We start from the raw sequence: 17556 nt of genomic DNA, 5'->3' as shown, positions 1-17556 counted from the left end.
CTCTTTTCTATCTAGAGTCATTCCCTGGGTAAGCTTATCCAGTACCATGGCCTTAATGGTGATTATCTTCCGATTACGTCCAAACTTCTATCCCCAGCCCTGATTGCTCCCTTTGTGGTGCTTGGTCTCCAGAGATGGCTGCCGAGGATTCCTCCCATCCCCACAGGCATAGGCCGCTGTTCTCCTCAAAAGGTGGAGTCTGTTTCCTCTGGCCCGGTGACTTGTTCTGACCAACGGGATATAGCAGAAGAGATGCTAAGTCAGTTTGGATCTATCCTTTAGGAGGCCTGACAGCTGTACTCCAGGAACCAATAGTGCACAGTATGTTAACTACAATTAAAAAAAAAAAAAAAAAAAAAGAGGGCTGACAGCGTATGCTCTAATCCTCTGGGGAGAAGCTAGCCACTGTGTAAGAAGTCAGTTCTGTGACCGCCGTGCTGCAAGCTAACCACACGGGGGGGCCCAAGGGGGAGCACTGAGGCGCCAGGCCAGCCGCCAGCTGAATGCAGCCTAGTGAGTGACCCCAACTGATGCCACATAGAGCAGGACTGTTCAGCGTAGCCCAGTCAACCCACAGAATTGTTAAGAAATAATAAATTGTTGCTGTTTCAAACTTCCATGTTTTGGGGTATTTTATTAGGCAGCAAAAGAGAACTGAAACACCCTTGATCTCCAAACTCCCATATCCATTGTCAACATGACATCTCCACTTGGAAGTCTAATAGGCATCCAAACTTAACATGTCCAAAGTCGGTCTCTTGACATCTCACCTGCCCAACATACTCTTCCCCTACCGTTACGATCTCAGTAAATGGACATTTGCACAGCCACAAACAGAGGAGTCATTCCAGACTCCTTTTTCACACTCCTCTTGCAATCTTATCAGCTCTAGCCTCAGAATCTATCCAGAATCCCATGAATTTTTACCAGTTCCACTGCTATCATCTTGTTCCAAGCCACCATTGTGATTTACCTAGACAACCGCAATAGCCTTCCAACTGATCTTCCTCTTTCCACATTTGCCCCCTGCCCTCCACTTCATCCCATAGCTGAGACCATTCAGTACAGCAGCCAGAGGGATGCTTGTAAAATATAAGTGTGGCACTTGAAAATATGCTCAGCATCATTCCAAATGATGGTCCAGCAATCATTAAGAAAATGCAAATCAAAACCCACAGCGAGGGGCACCTGGGTGGCTCAGTCGGTGAAGCGTCTGCCTTTGGCTCAGGTCATGATCCCAGGGTCCTGGGATCGAGCCCCATGTTGGGCTCCCTGCTTGGCAGGAAGCCTGCTTCTCCCTCTCCCACTCCCCCCAGCTTGTGTTCCCTCTCTCGCTGTCTCTGTCAAGTAAATAAACAAAATCTTTAAAAACAAAAACAAAAACGGGCGCCTGGGTGGCTCAGTTGGTTAAGCGACTGCCTTCGGCTCAGGTCATGATCCTGGAGTCCCTGGATCGAGTCCCGCATCGGGCTCCCTGCTCGGCAGGGAGTCTGCTTCTCCCTCTGACCCTCCCCCCTCTCATGTACTCGCTCTCTCTCATTCTCTCTCTCTCTCAAATAAATAAATAAAATCTTTAAAAAAAAAATAAAAAAAAAAAAATAAAAATAAAAACAAAAACAAAAACAAAAAACCCCACAGCGAGACCACACCACACCCACTAGGATGGCTACTATCAAAAACAAAAGCAAGTGTTGGTGGTGAGGATGTGGAGAAATCAGAACCCTTGTGCACTCTTGGTGGGAATGTAAAATGGTGCCGCTGGTGTGGAAAACGGTATGGCAGTTCTTCACAATATCAAATATAGAATTACCATTTGATAAGCAATTCCTCTTCTGGGCATACACCCCAAAGAACTGAAAGCAGGGACTCAAACAGATATTTGTACACCCATGTTCATAGCAGCATTATTCACAACAGCCAAAAGATGGAAATTACCCAAATATCCATCAATGGGTGAATGGATTAAACAAAAGGTAGTATATACATATAATGGAGTATTATTTGGCTGTTAAAAAAATGAAATTCTGGTACATGCTACAGCATAGATGAACCTTGAAGCCATTATGCTAAGTGAAATAAGCCAGACACAAAAGGACAAATGTGTGATTCCACTAATATGAGGTAGCTAGAGTAGTCAGATTCATAGACACACAAAGTAACAGTGGCTGCCAGAGGGAAGGGAAATGATGAGTTATTGTTTGATGGGTACAGAGTTACAGAACAGAGAATGAAAAAGTTCTGGAAGTGGATAGTTGTGATGGTTGCACAACCATGTGAATGCACTTCATGTCACCAAACTGTAACACTTACAAATGTCTAAAATGGTTGATTTTATGCATATGTTACCACAATACATTTTTAAAAATACAAGTAGGATCATGTCATTTTTCTTCTCTGATGAGTTTGCATTTCACTAAAAGTCAAAATCTTTACAATGGATTACAAATACACAAAATATTGTCAAATGAGTCTAATTGTTGGAACAAAAAGAATTTAGCTGAAAACAAAGGGAAGTTTTCCCCCCTTGAATCTTAATGTACTCTCACTTTCCCCCTTGGAGTTATTAAGTACTTCTATTGCGAGGCCATCTATTGAAAATGGCCAATGATCAAAATGACAATTGGAATTTGAGCCAAAAGTATATGTGGTTCTATCTCATTGGAGAACCTGTAGGTCTGAATGATAACGAATGTCAGTCCCCGATCCAGAGCAATATCCTTGTTCTGTGCATCTTTGGTGAGGCAAACCAGCCTGGTCCATCAAACAAAAAATAGCTTGACCAGAGATGCTCAGCTGTTCCACTCTTTGGGAAAGTGATGATGTTTTTTTAGCCCCTGCTGTCTGCCTTAATGTCAAGCAAAAGCAACTTTGAAGAGAGAGTCCTCTGGATACCTCTGGGGCTTCAGGACCTTTGCACTTGCTATGCCCTCTACCTGACATGCTCTTCTTCCTTATACCCATGTAGCTTGCTCCCTCAATAGCTTCCAGTCTTTACTTAAATGTCAGTTTTTTTCTTTTTTTTTTTTTTTAAAGGTTTTATTAATTTATTTGACAGAGAAAGACACAGCAAGAGAGGGAACACAAGCAGGGGTAGCGGGAGAGGGAGAAGCAGGCTTCCCGCCGAGCAGGGAGCCCGATGCGGGGCTCGATCCCAGGACCCCGGGATCATGACCTGAGCCGAAGGCAGACGCTTAACGACTGAGCCACCCAGGCGCCCCTAAATGTCAGTTTTTCAATGATGCCTTCTTTGACCACTATTTAAAATTTCATCTCCCTCCCCAGTACAACCTTGCTTAATTCTTCTCTGTGGCTCTTAGCACCTTATAAAATAGAATGTAATTTACTTCCTTATTTTGTTTATTGTCTGCCTTGTCCTACTAGAATATAAGGGTTGTGAGGGCAGATGCTTTTATGTGTTTTTTTCCCCCACTACCCCTAGTGCTTAGGATAGTGCCTGATACATCATAGCAAGTGTTCAAATATTTTATTTTATTTTATTTTAAATAGTTATTTATTTGAGAGAGAGAGAGCCGGGGGGAGGGGCAGAGAGAATCTCAAGCAGACTCCAGGCTGAGTGCAGAGCCCAACACAGGTCTGGATCTCACAACCCTGAGATCACGTCCTGAGCCAAAACCAAGAGTCAGGTGCTCAGCTGATTGGGCCAGCTCACGGGCCACCCAGAGGCCCCAAGTGTTCAAATATTTTAATGAATAAATAAGTATGATCATCCAAAGGGAAAAATGGCATCTTGGTCCTCAGCAGTGGACCCTTTCTGCAAGTGAAATGTACACATGAACATGCACAAAAAACAGCACCTATAATTTTAGGGGGGTTCCTAGACTCCCTGAAGCCCAGCCACGAATGCCAGGTTAAAACCCAATGATCATGTTGCTCTTTTTTGTCTTTCTTTCTACAAAACTGGGGTCACAATATTCTGTACTCTGGTTTCTGTACTTACGAATACATCATAAATATTTTCAAGTCATTAAACATTCTTATTTAAAAAACAACAACAACAAAAACCCAATGATCAAAAGTAATCCAGCTGGGACACCTGAGTGGCGTAGTCAGGCGTACAACTCTTGGTTTCTGCTCTGGTTGTGATCTCAGGGTCCTGATCTCGGGGTCATGATCTCGGGGTCATGAGATGCAGCCCACACTGGGCTCTGCGCTGAGCATGGAGTCAGCTTGAGACTCTCTATCCTTCTCCCTCTACCCCTACCTGCCCCCGCTCACTGGCTCTCTCTCTAAATAAATAAAATCTTAAAAAAAAAAATAATTTAGCTACTATACGTCTTTGGATGCCTCTCCAGTGCAGCCACAGATGTGATTACTACTTGGAGTTTCCCAGGAGACTCGGAGCCTTGCAATATTGTAGCAAATACAGCAAAGGGGCCGCCACGGTTCCGCTAAGAAAACAAGAGCGTGTGCCAGCCCGTCATTTTTCATAACTGAGCTATTAATTCAAGTTATCTTAGGAAAACATCCAACAGTAAAAGTACAGGCTCTGAGCAGCCACAAACTGAGGCCCTGCCCTCCATCTCCGGAGGCACAGACATTCGTGTGAAAACGGATCTTCTCCCAGCTTCGCCACTTTGTGAGTCAAATGCTCACGGATACAAAGCTGCTCCCGTGGAGGGCACTTGGCTCCTCGGGAACAGGAGATGCACAGGGTGACACTGACGGGCTCATAGGTTCTGTTCAATGTTGCCAGCTTCTGAGACAGCAGAAGCCGAGAGGACTGACTCCTCCTCAGGGGAGGAGCTCACATGCGCAGCATGCCAGGTGAAAACTGCTAAGTAAGAATTTTACGGAAGAAGGGGGTGATGGCAGAGGAGTGGGTAAAAGGCAGTGGGCCCCCCAAGCAGAAGGTGAGCAGGCACAGTAGAGGGAGGGAGGGAATGGTGTAATAGCACGAGCCAGCAATCCATGTGGACGGTTTGGAGCTTATCAGAAAGGCTTTGGAGAGCCATTAAAGGAGTAAAGATAGAATAAGATTTATATTTAGTGAAATTTTCCCAGGAAGCAGTGGAGGGTAGACTGGAGGGAGCAAGGAGACCACGGGTTGCTTTTAAATAATCATGGGGCAAAACGGTATGGACTGACCAAGCTGATGGCAGTGAGGAGAATGGGAAGGGAAGAAATTCAAAGGATATTAAGGTAGATAGAATTATCCACTAATGGAAAATGATTATGGAGGATGACAGAAGATTGAGGAGAGGGCAGAGTGAGGTTCTAGAATCACTGTCTGGTTTCTGGCTTGGGCAACAAGGTGGATATGCGTGCCATTTCCTTAGGAAGAAATATAGGGTGGAGACATGGGGTTGAGGGGCCTTTCTCAACTGGAGTTCCCCTAGAGAAGTAAGCCCTATTGTCCTAAGGCCTCCATTGTCTGGGAGGAATTCATGTTTCTCCCCTGCACCTAGAACTTGTTTCTTGGGAATGATTTTAGCTGTTGTATATATAGAGCAGAGTACTAGTCATGTACTGGAGTACTAGTACAGAGTACTAGTTAGGTACTTGAGTCATTTTCTGCATTCTGTGGTTCAGAGGAAGGACCCAGTTGAGAAAGGTTTTGATAACGTAGGTCTCCTTATGCTAAGCCTGTGGGAGTAGATGAAATTACCCTGAGAAAGTATGTAAGACTGAATCAGTATAAATGAGAGAGTCAAGGGATGAGGAGGCCAGGAGAGAGTCTAAAGACACACTGGAAAAACCAAGAGACCATGGCACCTTAAATTCTCATGGAAGCCAACGAGAAGATAATCTCAGAAAGGATGGGGTGGGGGGGCAGGTTGGTCAAGCTCTTTCCTAAAGTGTGGTTATTGTGTCACTGGTGATGGTAGAGATGATTCGTGGAGTTTATATGGGCAAACATCTTAAACTGCAATAGTTATGTGTTTATCTCAAGTAATACAGCATTTATGTTACAAATAATAAGCATATCTGTTACTTATTTTTTTGATGGTTACTTTGTACCAGGCATTGTTCTAAGTGCTTCATATGTATTAATATTTTTACTTCATCCTCACCACAACCTTATAAGATAGATATTGTTGTCCCCCTTTTAAAAATGAAGAAATTGAAGCCCAGAGAGGCCAAATAACTTGCCCAAGGTCACAGAACTAGTAAGAAGCAGAGCTGGAATTTGAACCCGAGTGGTCTGATTTTGAGAAACTCTGCTCAAAAGAAAATTATTATTATTATTATTATTTGCTTTAAAATAAATTCCAGTAAAAAATGAATTAATTTAAAGAAAGCATCAAATAAATAATAGGCCAAGTGGACTCAGCTATCACTACAGTTGTGGACGAGGTAGATGACTGACTGACACTTCTTGAGGAACAGTGCCCTGGCTGGAGACTTACACTGAAAAATCATGAACGACATGAGCAAGCAAGAGAAATACGTGACAGTGGACCAAACACAGTTGACACATGTCCTGAGAATACAGCACAAAAGGAAACATCTGGATCATACTGTTCCCTGCCTAGGGGGAGGTCAAACTGCATCCTTTCAATTCTGGGCCATGATCCTAGGGACGGACAATAACAACAAACCACAAATAGAATATTAACTATTAACTACCACAGATGCACTTGTTCTTGTGAGGGTTAGATTCCTTAGTAATGTCTTAAAAGATTCACTGGGTTTTTAAAATTTGGCCAAACTCTTCAACATTATGACCATAGTTAAGTGTATTAGAAATGTGCTAAATTACTTCCTTGATTGCATTTTGAACATTGCAACAGCTGAGTACATTGTAAATACTCCAGCAGGAATTTTTATTTCTCATCATTATTTCTTTGGGATCCCCTGAGAAATACAAGAATCTTGTTTATTGCTGAAATATATCTTGTTTAATATCTTTCATGTCTGTCCCTGGTGTAGTACCAGCAAAAACGGGAGTGAAAATGCTCGTAAGCAGAGGGAGAACTGATAGAGGGGAACAGAAAAGAAGAAAAGGAAAAGGAGATGTATTGGGGAAGGAAGATGGGATGTACACCACCTGGGGCTCCAAGTCCTAATCTGGGAGAAGGCAAGGAAAAGGAGAATGGAACAGATTGAATGAGCCAAACATACTGGTCATGAGACACTCTCCAGGCCCTGGAAGATAATGTCGTGACACCTAAGTGAGAGTGAGGGCGCACCAGGCCACTGGTGCATGTACCCACACTCCGCACCCCTTGCTGGTGCTTGCCTGCACATTCTCTGGTCCTTTCAAGGTTTTGGTAGCCCATGGTTTCCATGGCAACCCCTGGGAGTGTTTGTCCTTGAGGCCTAGAGAGCCACGTGCTATCCCAGGCCCTTGGACCTCCAGGCTCGGTGTGCAATCTTCACAGCACCTTCAGCATGCCCGGATCCCTTCTCAATCTGTACGTCATGACTACAGCTCTCTTACAGCTGCCAGAATCAGCCCCCCAAGATTTCCACAGAGCTACTTTCTGCATGAAAGGGAGAGAACAAAATGTGTCCCATCTGGTGGGTGCAAATGAGGTCGCGTTACTAGTAACAATTCAAATGTCACTGGTTCTTGCCAGTCCTGCTCCAACCCAGCATTCGGGCCTGAAAATCACCCTCAGGTGTTGTGCGGGGGTCTTACCTGGCTTTGTCGGCATCCTTACTCTCATCTCTCCTCCGGTCGTTCCTCTCAGCTGGAAGATTCTGTGATTCTATGAGATCCGTGAGGAAGGTTGCAGAATCTCCAGGCACTTGCTGTTGTTGTTTTAAACTCTTCCTTATAGAAAATTTCAAGCATGTACAAAAGAACAGAGGAGAGTATAACAAACCCTCATGTACCCCTTGACTTGCTTTAACAGTGATCTTATTCTAAGCCAATTTGCCTATCATCTACATTTCCATCGACTCTACCCCTCTGGATTATGTTGAAGCAAATCCTTAAATCTTTTAGACTACATCTCAAAAAGGCAGCGCTTTAAAAAAAAAAAATCGAATGCAGGAGTACTTAAGCCTGGGTTTATGTGTGTAAAATGCTGCATGTATATATTCCTGAGAAAATGGTCTATAGCTTCCATTAAATTTTCAAACTGGTCCAGAAGTCTAAAATTTAAGAAATCATTGCTCTAAGTGGGACAATGAGAAGAGAGGCAGTCTGCCTGAGGGTCAATAATTCTCAATGAAACATCTCATCCGTTTCAGCATTATCACCATCTTACCCATTTGGAAAGATTTTTCAGAAACCTGTTTTTTTAGGAATGATTTAGAGCTGTAAATGTCTCTTTTGAAGGGTTTCAGGATTAAATATACTCTCCCAAAACCAAAAATAATAATTTAGAGAGCAGAAAAACATTAATTAGAGGCACATATATCATGGACAATATACAGTCACCTATAAGGACTTTCCAAATGGGCTCCCAGCCTCCCAGTGAAGAAATCCAAGTCGGAGAACCAGAGTGAGGGTCAGCCAGAACAATTTCACTCAGGGCATTAATTAGCTCAGGAGCATCTGGGCAAAGAACTGCTCAAAACGTCCTTACATTGCAAACTATAAAGGAAAGCGTTACTTCCGGGAATGTGATACGAAAATAAAAAACATTCAGAAACCATACATACTGCTGATTAAGTTTCAATAACTAAGTTATTTTAATAAAACAGACGTAAAATAGACATTAATTTTTTTTATTTTCAAAAATCTGGTTAAACAGTCAAGCTGCACATACATAAACCAAACAACTTAAAAAAAAACAAAACAAAACCCCGAACCTTGCAAATTGTTAACAGACTCTAATAGACTATCAACTAGAGAGCTGAACTAGATGAACAAGAAAAGACAGATGCCATACGGGCTTTCCCACACGTGTGCTCCCACGTGCAGACATCAGTGGGGGAAGAAAGAAAAAGCTGAAAATGGTACATTAAAATCGTTCGAGTTACTGACCATTTCTTATATTATTCAGAATGATGTTTCCAGTGTTAAGAAATCATGGATATCCTCCTCTACACTAAAAAAAAAAAAAAAAAAAAACCAACCCAACATACCCAGAACAGTGAAAACATTAGGACACAGCTTTGTTGCCATCATTTGGAACATATAGCCACATAGAAAATATTTAAAATTTTAAAGAAAAGCATTGCATTTCTCATCTAAGTCCTTAGAGCGAACAGACTTTTGTCAGTCACAGCCAAGCAACAGGGGACCCTGGAAAAGCTTCCACTTGGAACCTCTCCAGAAGAGACTCTCTCCATCTGGAAGAGGTTTGCTGAGCTTCAGAATGAAAAACGAAGCAAATGCAAAGCAACCTATTAGCCATTCTATTGCTAAATTTAAAGCAAACATGCTGGTTGTGTTGAAAATTTAATTTAGAGTTTAAATCGCAAGGAAACTTGCGGGCACCAATAAACCTTTAGACTGCCAGGAAGGAACTGAGCATTAAGGCCAATGATACTCAACATTCCTGGGTCTTTTCAAGTCCTTCCAGTGCAAGCAAATGAAAAACCAAACAAAACAACGCAGCTTCAGTTCTAACGCTGACATGAGACTCCAGAAGTAATTAGTTTGGCGGGGTGGGGGAGGGGTGGTGGTAGTGGTGGTGGTTAGCTGCTTCTATTCCCTTAATATCTGCATTTAAAACTTTGAGACCAGCTAGGGAAAGCTCGGTCACTGCCCCAGGCCACCTTCCTGCTGCTGAAACGAACTTTCCTTATATTCTAAAACAAGGTTTGTTTTCCCTGGTTCTCTTTTTAAAACACAGATATAAATTCCATGATTTTCTAACTCGGCACCTGTTCTTAGTTCTGGATTTGAGGAGAGGGGATAAGCACGCGGGATAGCCTCGGCAAGCTCTCGTCCAGGCGCTCAGACCCCTTGCCTTTTCTCACCTGGAAGCGAGGGAATCTCGCTCAGAGTAGTATTTTAGGCAGAAGCAGAGGAAACTGAGAGCCATTTAAATTCTATTTGTAAGGAATGTATCTGAATTTTCTATTTATACGATCATGACAACGCATCACTTAAGTAATAAAAATGAAGGAACATGACGCTGTGATACGACAATTATTTTCAGGTACATTTTCTTGCGTTAGGGAAGCCCATTTAGGTGAGGACTTTGGGCACTTTTAGATATGTGGCTTCCAGCCATATTACCTATTTAAGAGCATACATATCCTTCTTCTCGTGGGTAAATGATCTGATGTTTAATACCCCCAGAGTCCCTTGAAATTATATTAAGCAAAAATTGCTCTTTTTTAAACCAAACTTTGTAGGTTACAGTACAGATTAGAGTAATTCATAGATGGTTTATTTCCTGAATGCTTGTTATAACTAAAAATCCTTTTGTTTCTTAATGTGGATCAAATTCCAGAATTCCACAGCGTTCCCCCCCCCCAACCCCAATTCCCTATTGTTTCCTGGCATTTGGTGCTATAAAGCAGAAGGTTGAAGCCAGAAAGCTCTTTTGTTTTCTGGTAGGCAACTTGTTACTTTCTGACAGGATTTTTCAATCTCTATCCTCAGTAGTTAAAATTTTTGCCAGGAGGTGCATGGGTATAGTCTCTTTTCCCTTTTTTTTGGGGGGGGGTGTGTGTGTGCTGGAATGCAGTGAATCCTTTCACCCTACATACACAGATTTTCATTCTGTTCAGGAAAGATTTCATTTTTATAGTCTGATGATATATTTTTTTCTCAATACAGTTTTTCCATCAAGAAAGCAAAACTCAGGAATGTTAGCTAATGTTCTGTCTTCCAAATCCATTATCTTTCCTCATTGTTTTCATCTCTTATTTCTTTTGAAAGAACATGAAGAAGAAAATGTCAAGTCTGTCCTTCACATTATTGATTTGAGTGTTTCTAAGCTCAGTCGTGTTCTTTTCTGCTTCCAGTGTGGATTGTAATCTGTGCTTTAAGTTTTCTTGCAATCCTTCTTTCTAACTTCTCTTCTTTTTCATTTTATTCTAGCGCCTTTTTCTCTAAACCAACTCCCAGTCTGAGATAACTATGCTGCACGGAAGCAATTCTGTTCCTTCAGTTACAACAAGAAGAATCCTACCATTTTCTTATTTCTTGCAGTAGACCACTTTCATTTTCAAATGCTCTTGGAAGCTGTTTATTTTCCTTGGTTCAGTCATTTTTTTATATACCCCTTTTTGTTTTTTTTTCTCTATATACTCATCCTTAAATACAGTCCTCTTCGCAGATCCAGTATCTGCCCTTGGTTGTGTTATTTGCCCACGTGAGTGTTTGTCAATTCTCTTTTGTGGGTATATGGCGCAGTGGATAAGGAGGGCATGACCGTCTGCCCTTTAGGGTAGATAATAAGTAATACAAGTTATTTATTGGATAAATACAGAAAGTTTTCAATAGGCAGAACGTTCACAGAAAACCATCAGGCTTTCCAGGAACTACTGAATCATACCAAGTGACCAATCAGTTAGTAAGAGTACATATGAGGTGTGCCACTGTAGGACTTGAGAAATGAAGTATTTCCTAAACAGACAGAAATTATGTTTAGTTTTTTTAAAGTTCTGTGATAAATGGACCCTCTGTAGCCCCCAAAGAAGGCAGTTTTGTCTCATGGATTGAGCACTGGATTTGGAGTCAGAAGACCTGGGTTCAAACTTAAGTTCTCCCACTTACAAGCTTGGTGAGACTTTGAGAAATTTACTTAATTTCTCTGAGCCTTAGGTTTCTCAATAACTAATGTGGGAATACTTAGGCCTACCTTGCAGAGCTGTTGTGAGATTAAATGCGAATATGAGGCAGCTGTGAGAAAGCACTTATCACAGTGTTAGTCAAATGTGAACTTTCTAAGAAACTTTTTTGAACCGTAACAATAACTACAGTTAAATGCAAATTAATCAAATCAGTTATATTGACCATAAAATATTTAGGAGCTCATTCTCCTCTCATTGTGGGGGAGGGATCTATCCAATTGCTTTTAATAGTAATGGAAGCAATATGCATCCAATATAACCCAGTGATTTTTTTTTTTTTGGTTTTAATAAATATTTCCTGAAATTAACTGCCATATCAGCTGCATTAGATTAATAGAGCACTTTAATTGAGCACAGAAATCTGATTCTGGTAAACCAACTAAACATGGGCAACATCTCTGGACTTCCTGGACTGTGAAGAACTAGAAGTACATAAAATCATCATCATAATAAGCAAACTTTGCCAGAAGGATGGGCAGCCTCTCTCAAAGGAGTTTTGGGAAATCCTGTGATGTCAGAATTCATGGACACGGAATACATAGGAATTCCCAGAGATAAGTTAATCACCCCACACGACCTTCTCTTCTCTCAGGAAGGGAGCGTGTCGTGTCCTTAGGTCACCACCCAACTCTCCCTCCACCCATGTTTCTGCTAAGGTGATTAATTCACATGGGGAAAAAAACAACAAAGATTTTTAAGAACACTGACTAAACCATCGAATGTTTTTCTTTTAATATAGAGCATTAAAAATTCAACCCCAAAGCAAAAACATTTAAAGATATGTGAATTTGAAACTTTTAATATATTCTTCTGCTCAGGACTGTTAACCGTTTCTAAATGTGCATGGGCACTAACTTAGACAAAATTGGATCTCATGTAGAGAAAATGAAGTAACTTTGAGGTCTTTGTTGTTTGCATTTATCGATGCCTAAAGGCATGTAACTGGTTACTAGCTCAAAAAGGTTTAGCAGTCCAGATTTCAGTAAAAACAACAAAGTGAATCATGTTGATAAGCATAACATTTAAACATCCTGTTTACTTTATTTAAGTAATTAAACCGTGGTCAGCATTATTCTAAACTGAGAAAAGTAATCAACATGTTGCTGCCTATGAGATAGCAAAAAATAATTTTAAAATTTGTGAAACCTGAAAATTCAAGAAAAGTATTTTTTCAAAAGAAAGTGTTCCAGTAGAGTGAGAAGCTCTTAAAATTTAGGAGATTCACTATATGACCTTGAAGAATTAGGAATTTTGTTTCCAAGTTTCGCTATTTCCTAACTATATGGGCTTCAGGAACTGTAATACTGTTCACGTTGGAGATGATCCATTCCAATGATCCCACTTTATCGTTGATGGAAGTGAGACCAGAATTGCTGAGTAGGGAAGGAGGTCCCAGTCAAGTTCTCTTTCTACTGTAGCAGGAGGCTTCAGCTTCCACATGAAGGTTATTTTGTCCAGATTCTCCCAATAGACTGTCTATGAACATGCTGAGATACAGTGCTCGATCGTTTTAAGAAAGTCGAATTGAAATAAATATCAAAGTAATAGAATTTCACATTTCTTCAAACACCATTTATCAGTCAGGGCAAGATTAATACAGCACATAATCCAAGGAGAGCTGGAAAATGCCACACAACCAAGGAGACCATTTCTTTCACAACTTTGGTTAGGTTCTTCCATAATACTCCCCTTTGCAAACACACTAAACAATGCAAAAGCTTTCTCATAAAGCCTCTTAAGGCATCTCCATTCTTCACGTGTTTTTGCTTACAGCTGAGGTATCAGGGCTTGGCTGTGTTGGAGGTAGAATTTATGGGCATACATGTGACCAGATTATCAGGTTTGGTTTCCTCCTCAAGTTTAACAGTTTAAAGGAGGGAGAATCTCCACAATGGAAGAAATAATTGATGCAATGCAGATTAGTTGAATAATATTATTACTATTACCAAAAGTTGTAGCTAAAATAGCTAATATATATTGCATGCTTACTGTGCACCTAGTGCTGTGTTAAACCCTTTACATTTAATGGGATCACACCCTTCCAAGCTGACCCCCTATCACCTCTGCCGGGATACACTTTCAAGGGGAGACCTGCTAGATTCTGGAGAGGAGGTACCAAGCAAGCAGGGCTCATGTTAGAGCAGACGCAGAAGGGGTGCTGTGGGCAAGAGCTCGCCCAAAGCGCTCCACAGGTCCTCCCTAATACCTACATTCTACTGTTCCCGATGCTGAGCCAAAGGCAACTTGTGCTTCGGTGAGCTTGTGAGTTCCTGATATTCGTTCCCACTTTTGAGTAAAATAAATAAATAAATAAAGGTAAGTGGAGAAAATGTCCTTAATCTACGCCCCCCTTCCTTCTGTTGGGATTCTCCTTTCTCCTGGCTTAGGCAAGAGTAGAAAATCAGGGAGTCCCCCAGTGGGCATGAGTGAGGGTGGCCCCCTCGAACTAGCTACTCCGTCCCCGCTTCAGATCCTCTGAGGACAGACATGGCCATACAAAGAAGAGGTGCTTTGCCACATTAGCAGGTTTACCAGGCATCACCACATATAAATTTCAAGTGTGTGTTGTACACACACACACACAGACATCTAACACAAACATGTAAAAAAAGTACCTCGTTCAATGGGTGGTGCCGAGTAGCACCTGCTAAATGCATTTTCTTTCTCCCTCCCACTCCCCAAGGGAGGCATGAAATGCATGGCGTTTAGGATGCTGAGATACAGTTCTTTCATTCCATCAGATATCACTGAAGATTCCACCTCCTGATTTTTTATTATAATCATTCACTTCAGAACTCGGGGGATTTATAGCACATCAAACAGTGATAAGCAACCAATGTGAGGCAGAGGTGGTTACCCAGCTGACGAAAAGCCCCTGTCAACAGAAGGATGACAACCCCTGGGTCAGTTATTGCTACTTATGGAAATGTTGAAATCTGAAAAGATCCCAGTGATTCCTAATAGCGATTTCCTCTTGAATCCATTTAAAATAAAAATGGAGATTTTATTTAATTAGGCTGCAGGCTCCATCCACCCCATTGTTCACATGGGTTATATTTCTGTTTAAGTGCAGAACTGACAGGAAAAATCACCATCTGCTTTCCACAAACAAAATATCCTTTGGGTGTTAAGCAAACTAAAGAAAACTACACCAATGTTTTGTGTCTCTTTTTTAAGCAAAACCCTAAAATCACTATAGGAAATCACAACAGAATAGTATGCAATATCAAGTCATAACACTGATTATTAAATATTACCTGTTATTTATATACACATGGAGACATACGAAAACTAACCCACACTCAGGAAAGATCAACTAGTAAACAAAATTATAAATGTGCAGTTTAACTAAAAAGGGAACAACATTAAACCTTAAGGCAGCATTGGCTGAGTTCTTTTCTGGTAAAGGATGTCTTACATATTTCAACGACTGGTGAATGATTTTTAAGAACAATTAATTAAAATAAATACTACAATAATGTTTTGAAAAAGAACTAGGACTGATTCTAGGACTCTTGCAACATGAATTTATACTGGAATTTTAATTTTGGATTAGAAAGCACACACAGGAACATAATCTTGTAGCAGTCTTTCCTCAAATACAACATAAAGATTCCTGGAAATTATTGTTATTATTGATTAGCACTCTTTGGGCTCCTTTTTCACTTGTCATTCAGAGTGGTTATCAGAAAATTCTGCTCATGTTTCCATAACATGTGGTCAGGCTGCAGTTTACCTGAGTGCATCAATAGCCTATCATCATGCTCTGATTTTTACACACATGTCCTTAATGCTGAGTCTGCTTACCTGGCAGGCTGCCTCCATCATCATGTCCCACGCACTGGGGCCAACCTAAAATGATGACATCTATCGTGGCTGAAAAAATCATACTTTGATGAACATATTCCAAAGTACTTTCATAAACACGTTTGGGGATTTGTTTTCTTTGCAGCTTGCTTTGTTGGATTTTCCTGGTGAAGTCTGAAAAGTACCTTTAGTGATTTTACAGATCTGGTGCTAGATGCTGACGGGACAACTGTATGACATGAAGGACAGATTTTAAAAATTCCAAAAAAGGCTCAAATGGAAATAGCTTCCACATGGTGCTGAGAAAGAACATGTAGGCACTTCTGCTTCAGGAGGTTTTCATATTTTGATTACAGATCGCTTTTTCCAAGCCACTACTACTGGAAATTCCCTCACGGTACAAACCACCTAGTTCATTGGAAACCTTGCTCTCCCAAACATTGTCTGGTGCATTCATCTTTTTTTCATAAAACTAAAATTGTCCCCGTTGACGCAGGGACCAAGTTGCTCCCCGTGCTGAGAGCAGTGGGGGCGGCCCCCATCCCCCCATCAGCACTACCGAGTGCAGGCAGCCCCACCAGCTTCTATCAGGCAAAGCTGCTTGCTCTGCAGAACCAAACTATCCATCAACAAAAGAGAGAGAGGGGTGTCGAGTGCAATTTGTCTCCTGGAAATAGTTAATGTGTCTGCCTCTCTCCTTCCAGTTCCTTATTGTGAGTGTAATTCAACAAAGTATATAGAGTCTTCATAACATTCTAAAGCTACTAGGCTACTGGGAGTTTTTTTTTTTTTTTAATGAATTTTTAAACAGTCTCCCTTTTTCTTTCTTTCTTTTTTTTTTTTTTTTTTAAGAAAATCTGTGCTAAAAAGGCACTAGATAAAATGAACTTCCTCACTCTTGTTTGTGGAACAATTATACATGGTGTTAGATTCTATAATTTAACAAAGGTGACACACATTTGGATAAAATACCCTAATTATTCAGACTCCTCTACTTTCAGTTAAAAAAACACACCCAAAGTCAAAGAAATAGCAGGTCCCCCTGACCAAGACCAGCCTGACCTTGAAGTCGCTGTCATTCCCTGCCACCCCAGAGCTCTGGCCCCGGTTGCCTGAGGGAGCCCTTGCTTGTCGGGGAAGACTCACTGACAGCAACTGTGGGAGCCAAGCCTCCTGGAGACCTGAGTAAACGAGACAAAGGTGAAGTTCTCACAGTTTTCCAGCTTGACCTTCTTGGCTAAGTTTGGGACAATCCCCCGAAGAGACCGCAGGCCCATCCTCTGCTCCTCATACCACACGCTGCCCATGTCTGTGGCCTCCTTCCGGGCCGTGAGGTAGAAAGGGGACTTGGCCTCCATTTGGGTGGGCGGCCGGTGGGTGTACATGTACTTGTACAGGAGGCAGTAAGGGCACTGTTTGTGTCCCCTAGAGTGCTCATGGTAGATCTTCCCGTGGCATACTCTCGTGGCACCACTGCGGCTCTCCCGCTTGACACTGTCTGTCCGGGCAAAATAGGGCTGGTTTTGTGGGTCTTTGAGCAGCTCAATGTCACCATACATCAGATCTGCATGCTCCTGCAGGGTCCGCATATTCAGGTACTGGCTGTTGTACTTGACCACGGTGGACAGGAGAGTGACAGGACTGTCATCACCTAAACACCCTGCCTGCCACATCTCCTCCTCGTCGGAAAGAGAGAAGTAGACAATATTGCGAGCACGGGCCCCTGACATCCCTGCCTTACTCAGCACCCACAGCTTCTCCTTGAGTTTCTTGGTGGAAGAACTGAAGGTGCTGCTGGTGATGGAAAAGCCCACGCCTGCGTTCTTCAGGATGCGGTCCAGGCCTCGGCGAATGGCGTGCAGCGAGGTGGCCAGGAAGTCGGAGCCGTCACTCTTCTTAACGGTGACATAAAAATTCTCGAGCAGCTCGTTCAACTTCGCCGCAGGGATCTCAAATGAGACAAACACTGAGGTTACACGTTTGAGGACACCCAAAGAGCCAGACCCCTTCCTTCTCCTCATCCTCCCAGACTGATACAGGGAAAGAACTTCAAATGGAAGATCTCGGTTCCATACCTGGAAC

The 17556-nt window shown here is 41.9% G+C and overlaps 1 protein-coding gene across 3 annotated transcripts in view; it reads right to left on the bottom strand.

The window, feature by feature from the left end:
• Nucleotides 1-7201: 7201 nt before the first annotated feature.
• The window catches only part of KIAA1958 (KIAA1958 ortholog), a 162553-nt gene continuing 152198 nt past the window's right edge, over nucleotides 7202-17556 (bottom strand). For 2 of the 3 annotated variants that reach the window (XM_032419040.1, XM_032419039.1), the window contains one exon: nucleotides 8330-17423. In XM_032419040.1, coding sequence (XP_032274931.1) covers nucleotides 16617-17423 — 807 coding nt within the window. In that variant the 3' untranslated portion in view covers nucleotides 8330-16616. Of the gene's footprint in view, nucleotides 7735-8329; nucleotides 17424-17556 lie in introns of those variants that run through there. The other variant, XR_004301162.1, reaches the window with a different exon arrangement.

This window comes from Phoca vitulina, unplaced genomic scaffold (genome assembly GCF_004348235.1).
Source record: "Phoca vitulina isolate PV1807 unplaced genomic scaffold, GSC_HSeal_1.0 scaffold21, whole genome shotgun sequence".
NCBI lineage: Eukaryota > Metazoa > Chordata > Mammalia > Carnivora > Phocidae > Phoca > Phoca vitulina.
This window is presented reverse-complemented; position numbering and strand designations above follow the sequence as displayed.